The sequence below is a fragment of the Scleropages formosus genome, chromosome 15 (assembly GCF_900964775.1).
Source record: "Scleropages formosus chromosome 15, fSclFor1.1, whole genome shotgun sequence".
NCBI lineage: Eukaryota > Metazoa > Chordata > Actinopteri > Osteoglossiformes > Osteoglossidae > Scleropages > Scleropages formosus.
In genome coordinates, this window is record NC_041820.1 from 11,788,864 (window position 1) to 11,801,884 (window position 13,021).

The 13,021-nt window shown below is 41.6% G+C and overlaps 2 protein-coding genes across 16 annotated transcripts in view; one reads left to right on the forward strand and one right to left on the reverse strand.

The window, feature by feature from the left end:
- LOC108922475 (kinesin-like protein KIF13B) overlaps positions 1–1,391 on the forward strand; it is a 34,454-nt gene extending 33,063 nt beyond the window's left edge. For all 5 annotated transcript variants that reach the window (XM_018732636.2, XM_018732664.2, XM_018732656.2 and 2 more), the window contains one exon: positions 562–1,391. In XM_018732636.2, coding sequence (XP_018588152.1) covers positions 562–665 — 104 coding nt within the window. In that variant the 3' untranslated portion in view covers positions 666–1,391. The remainder of the gene's footprint in view (positions 1–561) is intronic.
- Positions 1,392–3,674: 2,283 nt separating this feature from the next.
- Positions 3,675–13,021, reverse strand: part of LOC108923165 (homeobox-containing protein 1-like) — a 29,291-nt gene continuing 19,944 nt past the window's right edge. For 3 of the 11 annotated variants that reach the window (XM_029258602.1, XM_029258604.1, XM_029258603.1), the window contains 8 exons: positions 12,622–12,775; positions 11,899–11,981; positions 11,107–11,202; positions 10,450–10,544; positions 9,883–9,966; positions 8,623–8,673; positions 8,365–8,514; positions 3,675–5,325 (listed from right to left, as the gene is read on the reverse strand). In XM_029258602.1, the coding sequence (XP_029114435.1) occupies positions 5,215–5,325; positions 8,365–8,514; positions 8,623–8,673; positions 9,883–9,966; positions 10,450–10,544; positions 11,107–11,202; positions 11,899–11,981; positions 12,622–12,775 (824 nt within the window). In that variant the 3' untranslated portion in view covers positions 3,675–5,214. Of the gene's footprint in view, positions 5,326–5,741; positions 8,515–8,622; positions 8,674–9,882; positions 9,967–10,449; positions 10,545–11,106; positions 11,203–11,898; positions 11,982–12,621; positions 12,776–13,021 lie in introns of all 11 variants that reach the window. The other 8 variants (XM_029258606.1, XM_029258605.1, XR_003798198.1 and 5 more) reach the window with 8 other exon arrangements.

The window sequence follows — 13,021 nt, forward strand, 5'->3', positions numbered from 1 at the left end:
TTCATCTTTAGCTGGAAACTGTCTCCTTGGGGACATCCAGCAATGCATGGTTTTTATTCTATTGCCATGACACCTGGTTCAGCAAAATCAGGGATTGATGATTCCTTGGTCAGCTGAGCTACTATTCCTGCAAATAAACAAGAGATGCACTAGCTGTTACAGTAAATCCTCTTTCCGATGATATATCCTTTGTATAGTGTGTCCATCTACCTGAGAGTAGGGTATGTTTGATGCTGTATGCTGCTGAACTGTACTGCACAACATTGTTATTGAACTCAGTAACATGACTTGTAACTGAAAGAGGATCAGTAGTTAATACAAAAATGAAACTCAGAACATGAGAATGAAAATCTCAAAAGCACTCATGTTGGCAGTGCTGCCTTGGATGTTGTCGTACAGTTTCACTGAATGCTAGACTGGATTTTTTTTTGGATGTTCATATTTTGATAAATTTTTAAAAATTTAGTCATCAGATAAGCAGAAATTACTGTAGAGGTCAAAGGTGAAGAACAAGATGAAATAATATATGCCTGATCCTGACTATGCCAATTGTTTCCCCAGGTAAACATAACGGCTCAGTTGGTGGCCACCAGTACTTCCAGTGCAGCCCTGGGTACGGGGTGCTGGTAAGGCCAGACACAGTGAGTTTTGGAGGGACAAAGTGACGTATGGAGGGCTGCCATGGTGACAGCACTCACACCGAGAACTGCCAGTCCTGGGACAGCTGAAGGGAGACTGTGTTGGTCACTCTGTCCCAGTAGCTGTAGCAGGGCCCCCAAGGTGCGCTGACGCATTCCGACTTTCCCTGCAGAGCAGCAGCATCCTGTGTTTCACCCGCTGCTTTCTCTCACAGACAGGAAGTGGCAATGTTTGTCCACTCCAAATACAGCAAATTTTCACTAGTTCACAGATTTTGTCCATTTTATCTATTCCCTATTTCTGACATTGTTGCCCAGAATGCATTGTGCTGCTTCTGGCTTGTTCTTTTTTTGAGAAACCTTAAGAGTGCAACTGCTCTTCCTTACTTGCACTATGGAATGATCCTAATCCCTCATTACAGAGGTAAACTCGTGCTCCCACTGTAATCAAATGACTGATGTTCCAAAATGTGCCTTTAAAAAAAAAAAAAATCTCCCCTTTTGTATATACTGAGATTGCCTTTGTCTACATTGGAGCTGATCTCAGGAGTAGTTCTGCAAGTTGGACACCCTACAAGTGCCTTCCACGAGTGTCATTCATGGCAATCTATGCACAAGGAAATGTCCTGCTTATATTCTTCCTACAGCAAACATTTCAGACAAATTAGTTTTCCAGAACACTTCCTATTTCCTTATGATTGGAATGTTAGCATTTAATCAGACATGATTTGTGCATAAATCATCTTTGGTGGTGAGTTGCTTCTTGCCATGATGTGGATAAAGCTGAAGAGTTGACATGGAGTGATGCTGGCCGAATAAGGACTGCTGGGCTTGGACGGCTGACTGTGTTGTGACCTCACTGTGAAGAGGCCATATCCTATTGTTTGTGTTTTACTGTGTAATGAGTTGGGAAAAGTTGAGAATCTTTTGTCTTCATTCCCTGTAGGTAGTGACAAACTCTCATACTGACAACTGCTTTAGTGTTCCTGGAATGGCAGTATGGCACATTTATAAAATTAAGCGAATAGGAAAGCTAAAGGCTTTAAAGAATTGGATGCATGTGTTTTACTGTTATTTCCTTAAGGGTAATGGAAGTTTTAAACTGGCACCCTATAAAATGACCAGAAATTATATTTCCCCAAACCTAGTGGCAAAGTATATTTGAGTGTGCAAATACATATTTTATGGCAGTTTTTCAACATTGATCTGAATCAGAAATCTTACATGTTAGTTACATAGTCTGGTCTTTGTAGTGGTGTTTTGGTACAAGTCTATTGGAGAATATTAAAATTTCCTCTTTTTAAAGAAACAAGATATTCATTAAGCAAATATTTGTGCAATAATAAATTATAATATATTGTTGCTTTACTATAGAGCTTTTTGTTGAAAAGTTAACACTAGATAGTTTAAAAATACATTTCATAACTAATGACCAAGTGTTAAAATTCCTTGAAGAACATGCCAAACAAGAACTGACAAACTTCAAAAACCACCATACTGCCTATACAGTACATGGTAATTTGACTGACAAATCTCAACTAGGTTATGTATTGGAGAAAAATAGCACTATCAGTGTGATACTGAATTTGTTGGCTCTTAATGTATATGGCAGCACTACATTTAGCCAGAACTGGCAACTCAGTCTTAATGAACAGCTCCTGTACAGTTACAATATTTAAATATAGCTGTTTTTAGCCACCATTACAAATATAAGAATTTCAGCTGTGATAACTGCTGCCAAGGAAGCAGGTTGTTCCACTCCTTTAGATGCAATGTGCTGCCCCTGCCTTTGTTGTGCTACTTGTTTTTAAATGGCTGCTGGCCTGAACACACCCTAAAGTAACATTTGTTTGCACAGGGGTTCAACCACCAAGAAGGATTAGCAATGACACACATGCAATATAGAAACACTACCTCTGCCTGTTCCTTCAGCACACTGAGCATCCCCCCCCCCAGCTCTCAGTCTATGTATTTTATATGGTCCTTACTGAGAATACCATTTCTAAATGCACAATTCATTGAATCAGCATTCAAGTTGAAAGTTTCATATATGTATTGCAATATTTGAGTAATGTGAACAATAGCGTTGCAAAGGGCCTCACATTGCGAATGGGACAGTAGTGGCGTTACCTTGAAATGACACCCAGCTTTGTAAACTTGGCTGCAAATAGTGCCATTGCAGTTGTCAGAACATCACTGTGAACCATGCAGCACCCGGAAGCATCCTTCTAAACATGAACACACAAAGCACTGTTGAGTGTTGCCCCTGGAGTCAGTGGCCTGGTGGCAACTTCACTCTAGAATGCAAGTTTACTGAAATGTTTGCCTCCTCACACACCCAGTTATACGTATTATAGTTGTACCTGCTGTGTACCAACCATAAGGGACATGAGGTGACGGTGGTTGTCATTGTGTATCTTTATGTACAGTAACCACAGTACTCATCCTTTTAACACAATCAGTTGTCAAGTCACTATATGTACAAATGCATATACAGAGGTGGCTAATTGAGCCATTTTAACTGCAATCTGTAACTGCTGAAATCCAAAGAATAAAATCACATGTAATACTGTGCATTTGATTTTTAAATGGACTCAGTTACTGCACTGCAAGAATAAAATTTTAGTCTATACTTGATTTTTGTCCTTTTTTTCAGTAGTTCAGTGCATACACTATATTCTTATCCAAAAAGTTTTGTAAAGTGACATGTTTTAAACACCACCCTTGAGTACTGTAATATATCATACTTATTTTGAAATAAGTTGCATGCACTCAGATTACTAGCAGTACTTACCATCAATTCAGGCTTCTGTTAAATGAGGAAAAATATGTATATGCCTCACCCTGCTTCTTTTCATCTTCTATAAGCTGGGGATGTTGAAAGTCCAGACTCAGCAGTATATTAAACATTCATTGCAGGTTTATCAAGTTTTTTTTATTCTATAGTAGGTACAATACTAAAATAAACACAAGTTAAATTTCAGAAACAAAAAAGTAACAAAAGCATATATACTGTATACTACATTATAATTACAGAACAGTCTACTGTCCAAAAAAGGCACTAAATTCTGAAATAGGAGATACAGGACTTTTCTTATACTATTTCAAATTGTGACAACAATGACTCAACTTTATACTTTTGTTACATTTTATATATTTAGCTGTTGTTTCACATATTCAACAAGGACAAGTGGCAGGGACAGGAGGACTCTGAACCCTTGGAGAGATTAATGGTAAAACATCCCCTTTCACAGTACAGGAACCAGCAACTATTGTGACCCTTGAATTGAAGCTCATACACTACCAGCCCCTGGGCCAAGAGTAGCCGCCGCCACCGCCACCACCACCCCCCACACCATCTTTCACGCTGCTCACACTGCTTGTTCTCCATAGAATACAGCTGAGCAGAAGCAAGGGCTCATTTTGTGTGACAGCAGCCATTCGGGTGCGTATGGGATCGCTTCCCGCAACACAGCAACGAGGACAGTCTGCGTATTCATTTATTCAAAGCCACCCTCCCCTCCTCAACTGCCTCTGTCTTCTACAGGGGTTCCTTGTAATTTTATTTCATTTCTCTTTCCGTACAGGAGCCCATGGAACACGTGCATAAGCAGCTTCTCCCCAAGAGAAGGGGAAGAAAAAAAAAAAGTCCCTGTTATTTGTGTATTCAAAGCAAAGCAGTCGTTCAGTGAGGTCAGGCACAGAGGACGCAATGTGCCTCGTCACCTGAGGGAAAGGAGCTGAGGAAACACAGCTCTGCTAACTTTTTTGGCATTTTTACACTTACACACTTCTCACACACACACACACACACAGTCTGTTTGCAGCATGAAGGCAATCAAAAACTTTACAGGAAACCTGATTCCGACCAATAAAGTTTAAAAAGACCAAGAAAGAATGAGGTTCTGTGATCACCTCCCTCCTGAAAACAGAAAGACTTCACAGTTCTGAGTTACTGCATTTTCAAAATTGGCAGGTCCTAAACTTCACGGTGTTCACAATGAGCTCTCTACTTATACAGTACATCACTAATTAGGTAAACATACTATTGCAAGAGTACATCAACAGAACACATGCCGTACACTGTCAGCATGGGTTCTACACACAGCTGTGTCCCAAATTGCCCACATTGGTACACTTAGGGTATAGTTTTGTACGTTGCTTTTCTGTAAGGGAAGGCACACACACGTAATGTAACTTCTCCCGCCTGAACACTTTCTAGCATGACCGTGGGTTAGGGGCCGTTCGGGACCTCCGGTCTTAGGGTGTGATTTTCTACTTCCTACTAAATTGCACTGGATTTTATTAATCTCATTTTTGCTAAATTGCAAAGTGTGTTTGAGGCCAGGAATAATACAAAAAAAAACTGGCACAAAGGTTTAGATTGTTAATCTGTAAGGATTAAAGTGCACAAAGTTTGTACAGCATAAATACATCTTGAGCACCCTTGACCTATTTATAGGGTTGAGTGTGTGGGTTGTATCATCAGTCCCATAAGTCCAGAAATGACACACGTCAACAGCAGTCTGTTTCACTTAACTTGAGTACGTCCACGTGTGGTCCTCGTAACTGCTTTTCATTGCCTGCATACAGAGAAAAACACTTCCTGCAACACAGCGCCCTCTTGAGCTTGGGAGGGTTCCTCACTGATGATCTGGGGGGGGGGGGGCAAGTCCCTTCTTGCACTCTGAATGGGGTGTTTTACAATTAAGCATATCTTACAATTACAAACACAAACAGGCAGATTGCTGTTACATTAAAAGACAGACAAAGGGGAAAAAGTTGGGGGGGAGGAAAAAACTAAAAACAAACAGACAATTAACAAAAATAGAGAATCAAGAAAAGTGTGTTTCATTCTATACATTTCTGCTTAGCAGAATTTTACACAAGAAAAAAAATTAAATACACTTTGTTGTCTGGTTATTTTCTGGAACAGTCTTTTTTTTCTCATAAGATACATATGATATAGAACCAAGCGCTAGGTTAGTTGATAGCAGAGCTTCAAATTTTCCCAAGCCCTGAAGCAGCAGAAAAGAATTCATTAGTCAGCTTAGCTGTCATTCAATAGCTAGAACATTAGGTAAGAAATACTGGTTAACTCACGTTAGAAGCAGCATCCTAAGAGACGTAGGGATCGCGGTTTATGGGAGCGACGTACATTTTAGCGGCTCTGTCGCCATGTGGACACCAGAGGGGTCCAGTCCACCCGACAGTGACTTGTTTCGCACATCTAGTCCTGTGCTGTTGAACATGCTGCCTTCTCCAAATGCTTCTGAAGAACCCCAATCCAGGCTCTGCTGGGATGTCCTACTCATTACAAGTCCTTTCCGCCCTGATGGATAATGGGTATTTGTGGCAGGCAGCACTGATATTGTGCTTGCTACAGGTTTTTGCACTGCATTTATCCGTTTATCGCTTCTGTTTCCGTTCACCCTGCTCTTGGGCAGCCCCACATCCCCTGCTTCCCAAAGGCAAACCCAACGTACCCTATCTATGGCCTTTAGAGAGCCATGATGTGAAAACTAAAGCTGTTTGTCAGTCGACAAGCTTGGCAATGATGTGGTTCACTGAGGTAACATATCCTGGTGAACTGCCCTAAATCTGTTCTACTGTTACAACATAGAGCCGCAGAACAGAGACAGAGGCAATGCTCGGACACACTGGGCTGCTCTTCACCTTTTGCTACTGAAACCGGAATTTTAGGGCCTGTTTGCCGTGGGACATTTAATGTTTACTACATTGACTGCTTTAAACAGAAAAAGATCTCAATTGCAGAGAGACTGGTGGAGAATAAAAAGCATCTCCTCGATGAGGGCAGGTAAAGTGAAGGCTATCGTAGGCTGCGGTTGCGTATTATCCAGCCTAGGGAAGAGCAAAGAAAACAGCTACGATACATTCTGCAGAGAAACATTAGCTGTCTTTCACTGTCGGTTTTTTTTTTTTTTTTTTGCTGTTGTGAATTCTTTGTTCACAGGCTGTCCAATAATTTGTTAAAGACTGCAGAAACACAGCACTGGACAGCACCAAAAGGATACCCTGATGCCGCATCTTGCATGGATTTTTTTTTGCACATTTTCTTAAAGAAAGTGGCTATATTGGCTTTAAAAGTGTTAACTACTTATCTGTATTACCATTATAATTTAGATGCTTTTATCTAGAATCGCTTGCAATTCTACTCTTTTACATATCAGATGATGAGTGGAGCAACTGCAGTTAAGTAGCTCAAAGGTCCTACAGCACAGCCTATAGTGGCATTAAACTAGAAAGTTCTGAGATTAATTGGTAGCAATTAAGAAATTTATTTAATTTCATATACAAAACCAAGTGGGTTGGGGCTCTTCAGGACTAAGCTAAAAACCACCTGGTAAAGTGTGGCAGTAAATCCAAGCAACCAATTCGCTTGATTGGGCGGCTGGATTTGAAATGCTGAGGGACTTACACAGTTTACCGAAATGTCGGCTTAAACAAAAAAGAAATTCCAGCCCTTTAGAAAGGACTACGAGCCCAAAACTTTTTTTTCTGCCAAGTAGAAAAGTGGCAGTCAGAAAAAGAATAATTATTTCATATAATTTTTCTGCTGCTGTTTGTTTCTTTTAAGGGCACCTGCTAGGAGGAGGAGGGTGGGGGGAAAAAAAATAAATAAATAAATAACTTACTGCTTTAAAATGACTTTGGTTTTAGCTGGGAATACAGCTAATTAGTGTCCAATTACAGGCAGCTGTTGCAAAGCCATTTCGTCGGTACTAATTCTACCATTCAGGATGCTGGACCCCTCTGGGCACGAGCTGGAAGATAACCCCAAAATCCAGGGGTGGCCTCAGTTCACATGGACAAACGTGGATCATTTCTATCTCTCCTTCCTCATGTTGCTAATCCACTCCTGCAGAGTTCAAAGACAATTAGCTTTAAGTTTTCACATCTCATGATATTTAGTCCCTGTTACAGGAACGATACAACTAACATTAGTTGTTATACTGAAAAACTTTATTACGGATGGGCACAGAACGCAGACAAAAAAATGATTTTTCAGTTGCACGCCACGTATCGCCCCTGATGCCCGAAGGCGGCCGAAGCAGATCTCACCGACGTGGGAGAGGAGCGGCTTCGAAGGGAGGGCTGCACCGAACACTACGCCACACCATATCACACTGACATGTGACAGCTAACACCTTGTCTAAGCTTCTGTACACTAAGAGAGCATGAGGGCAGAGGAAGAGACAATTAATACTACTGCTCTGAGAACAGCAACAGAGGTAGAGAGAGGGGACATTCTCCCGTGCGGGAGTGGAAAGGGCTCCATGGTTGTTTGCTACGTCAGGCATTTGAGTAATGAAAAAAAACAAAAAAAAAAAAAAAGGGCAAAAAACCCAATGCCATGGGAGGTATAAAGGAACTTATTAAAAACCTGGTATTATTATTATTATTGTTATTATTATTATTATTATTATTCTCAACAGACAAGAGCATATATATTTCCGTTTTACAGATTTAACCTGCAGAGGGTCCCTGGCAGGAGGCAGCTAGGGGCACCATGACATAGTAGGGCAGAAAAGGGAAGAGGCGGGTTCATTAGAGACCGACAGCTCCTAAAGTTAATTGATTACGCATAGTCATTTGGTCAACGGCACACTTCTGCTCCAGCACGCTGTGCGTACTCACTCACGCACTACCAATCTGCTGCCCCCCACCCCGTCCCTGCCAGGGCTCTTCAGTCATCGTCTAGCACCTCTGTCTTGATGTCGCCTCCGTTGCCACCGCCACCGCCGCCGTCGGCCCCGCCCTGCCGGGAGAGTGCCAGGATGGTGTGATTGACAGCAGCCATCTCCACGGCGAGCGTGATGGGGTCCTGGTGGTCACTGTGGCTGGTGCTGTCATCCTGGGGAGGGGAGGGGGGAGACCAGGAGAGAGCAGTCAGTCTGGGGTCCCCCACCTGCCTCGCCTCCGCCTCATCGTGGCCAAACGTGGCTCCCCTCTGTGATCCCACCTGGCCTGGGCTGGGACATGTGGGCTGCCAACTCGGGGGCCAACCGGGGACCTATAATTGCAAGAAGGGTTGTTTTTTTTTAGGTTTATTTCCTTTCTTTAAATTCTAAATCTGCTTAGTGCTGACTTAAGAGCGGCATGGTATAACACAAAATATATCATTATATATCAACACTCCATGATTGACTGTGAGGGACACTGAAGTCTCTGCTTCTGTCCACAGTAACACCATGCAAATACTGAGGGGGCGGGCAAAAAAAAAAAAAAAAAAAAAAAAAAAAAAAAAAAAAAAAAAAAAAAAAAAAACACACCATACACAAAACCATCAATTTTAAAAAGCACTAAAAAAAGTACCCAAAAATAATGAAGACTTCAAGAAAAGCTACGAAAAAAGTTACCCTGGCTCCTCATGTTACGAACAACAGTTACAAATTTTCAAAATTTACCGTTTTTCGTATATATTTTAAGTGGCATTTTCTTCACATCTACTTTAAAATTTTCGGTTTATACCTGAGCCAAAACAACCCGTCTTTACCTGCCAAGCCAATAGATGGCAGTGAAATTCACCCAAAGACTCCCACTGCATTCACAGCTTTACACTAAATACAACCTAACCGATGAATAACTCAAAGGATTAATGTTACTAATAAGCCTTTTTTTTTTGTGAGTGGTGTGTTGAATATGAATTCTTGCCCAGCTGTGTTCGTAAGTTGAGGAGCTATGTACATTTTAGAGAAACTGCATGCACACATTGTGCATTAAATAGTTTCAATAAAGAAGAAAAAAAAAAGGTTTGAGTGTAACTTAACATACATTCATCACTCAAGTCTTCTTAAGTCAGTAATGCAGTAAAACCACACAGAACTCCACTTTTTCTGATACCAAGCAAAGACTCCAATATGTTTAAACACAGGTCATTCATTCATTGTTCCCCCCCGTGCTAACATGACTTGTCATCTGAACTTGGAAGCCTGGTCAGTATTTAAAAAGGAAAAAAAACAAGTAAGGGGGTATGGAAACTCAATGATGTGGTGTCACAGCCCACAAAGGTATGTTGCAATTAAGCTGAAACAATTAATTTAGTAGTCAATTTTGATCTCTGAACTTTCATCACATACTTTCTAAAATGTCACATTTTACTGAAGAAAAAAAAAAAAAAAAAAAAACTTTTAATTGAAACAGTAATGTCTGTAGCTTTCTGAAATGAAAATTTCAGTGTGCTTCGACAGCTCATGAATGGCAACGCGTATGTCTAGCGTACCTGAGTGGGCGATGACAGGTCAGTGTGGTTGAAACCAAAGCATCGGGACACTGGTCTCTTGTCAAAAAAGTTGACATCGCAGCCCTGCAATAGTGTCATGACAATCTTTTTTCTTTTTGCAAGTATTGGTATACGGTATTGTTAGGAATCAACTCTCAGGAGATGCGTCATCATAGAATGATTCGTAGCAGTACCTACACACCTTTGCAATACAAAAAAGAAAAAAAAAAGGGGGGAAAAAAGGGAAGGACCTTGTTTCCATCTTCTAAACGTCATATTCACATATTCACTTCAGACTCAACACACTGTCCTGCCACTGACTGAAAAGAAAGTTACATAAACTTGCCTTTTTTGATGCATCTAACTTCTGATTTGCCAGCATCTGATTTTTACCTCCAAAGTAAATTTGGAGAGAAATGGTTAAGCTTCTATCCGAGATTTGGCAGTCTTAAGCACACAAACACAATAAAAACACCCTGGACCCCGAAACCCTCATCAGATGTTAAATTTCCACACAGCTGTGATGTTTTGAGATTCCCCCACCCCAACCCTGGCGGCAGCAGCTACCTGCTCGGAGTAGTCGTTGCCATCGATGTCATCGCTGTTTGAGTGGCCCCCTGGGCTCTGCATATCAATTCCATGGCTCTCCAGGATTGCTGCTTCTTCGAAAAAAACAGACCTTGCCATAACATATCTGAGGGGCTGCTCGCAGGTCGCCAACACAATGCAGATCCCGTTTCACATCGCTTCACCCACTTTCATTTCACCTATTTATACATGAGAAATTGAGGTTGTGCAGCACAGCTCTTGAACCACGAACCTTCAGCGTACGAGTTCACTCCTTTAACTATTAGGCTGTCTGCTGCCCTCGAAGAACGTTCTGTGCTTCAGACATTTCTCTAACACATCATACAGAAGCCTAAAGATGTTTAAAGTATTGCACACGTCAATACACACATTTGCAAAAGGGGCCCTGAGGCTACTGTTTTTATCCAAACCCAGAACTGACTATTACAGTTTAAAAAAATCTGTAAAATGTTAAACTGTTACGGAACTGAAACAGAGGTCACTGTTCCCAAGAGCACATGCTGAAGAGCAGGAAAACTTATAAACGAGACAGTTAGCAAAAAGCAATCGAAGAAGAGCCAGGCGCTGCTGTCTGTTGGCCTAAAGCGCAACACTCCTGTTCGTCTGCACCCCCAGCCCCCCAATCTGACACATTACCAATATTGGCTCTTCTCTTGATCTCCTTTCGACGGTTGGCAAACCAGTTGTACACCTTCAGGGAAGTGACTCTCTCCAGGTCAGACAGCTTCTTCCCTGGATAAGGTGAGTTGGCAAGAGTCAGTCAGACGTACACACGGACAAAGACATGCAGTCATTTTGTAAGGGACACTGCTTCCAGAAGCCTTTTTAAGTGAGGAAAGTTAAAATAATCTGCTGGCGGGGTACGAATTCCCCACCGCACTCCTTAAACCTTCGCACACACCTCTCACATATGCTAAACCACATTCTACATCTTGATCTAAGAACCTGAGGAGAAGCTGACTGTGCACTATTTTGCCAACAGATATTCACCGCAACACACACACACACACATCTATTTATAAAAGCTGCAAGTCAGCAATTGCAGACCATTATTATCCTGCAACTGAGGGATAGAAATCAGCTTAGTCAGATTTTCTTAAAATTGCATTTTCATAAAACTCTGCAGTGGCTCAAATGAATGAAAGTTATTCCAATCTTTCTTCACACTAACTGCTGCGCTACACTGCACGAATACAAGGAAAAATATGAACTGCAGCATCTGTATACATTTACAAAAACGAAGACAGTATTACAGCAACTGCTTTAACAAAAACATACATGTTTTAGAGGAACGAAAACAGTACATGCAGTGTTCTAGCGTTTCTGATTAGTCAGAGAAACACAATCGTTTCACCAGATTCAAAGGTTTTTGGCCTTTCTACACTTAACTACAAATCTCCGTTTTTCCCGCTTTGCAGTCCACCTCACCTGGTTTCTGAATGACGGCGTTGCAGGCGTTGGCAATCTCCTCTCTCTTGGCCTCATCAGGATACTGATTTTCATTGAAGTAGCTGGAGGAGGGTGACAGTCGGGGGTGAGCAGAGAGCGCGAGTGAAAAACGCATCACCACTGGCAAGCCTACCTGGGATCAAGATTACATTTACATTTGTTCATTTAGCTCATGCCTTTCTCCAAAGCAACTGACAATTTTAAGGTATTTAAAGTTATTTACTCATTTATACAGCTGGGTAATTTTTAACTGGATAAATTTTTTAGAATAGGTGCCTTGCTCAAGGGTACTACAGCCAAACTTGGGAAGCGAACCTGCGACCTTCAGGTTGAAAGACAGTAACTCTAACCACTACGCTACTAACTGTCCCATGTTTTCGTTTTCCCCTGAAATTTACTTTTATTAAGGATGGGTGGTTGTGACTGTGCTCGGATCCATGGCCACTGATGGATGCATGAGAAGGGGGTGGGGGGAGCAGCCGTAAGACCAGACTCTTTTCTGTTTTTCATTCCAAGTATGACACGTTTCAGTTTACATTCTTTGCCTGCTTTTCTCTTTCACCCCTCCCCCCACCCCTTGGCTATAGATGAAACATTATGGAGGGTCCAACAGCTGTGTCCGATAAAAAGCTTAATTAGGCTAACTTCCACTGACTGCCCTACAATGTAAAATGTGTATAATGTTCCTGAGTATTCCCTCACCTCTCCATTACAGCCAAGCACTCTTTCCTCCAGGTGAAGCGGCTGCCCCTGCGAAGGCGAAAGCTGCCTGGGGTCGAACTAATGGGTGGTGGGGTCTGCCTCCACTCCGCCTCCTCCAAAGTCAAAGGGGCAGGTCGCATGGTCAACGTGGCACCTGAGAAGACACAGAGGACAGTGTTTCTACATCAGAATTCATTCCAATTTGTGTTCAATGTCTTAAATTTAACTTGATCAGTTAAATGTTTATTTTATGCAAAGGATGACAAACGATTCATTAAATGTACTACTCTACTTAACTTTGAACCAGAGTCAACACAAAGCATTTAAAGAAATTTATTCCTGATTTTAACACTGTACAAGGGTATATCTTTAGCTGTTTTGTCTAAACTTGAAAGTGACA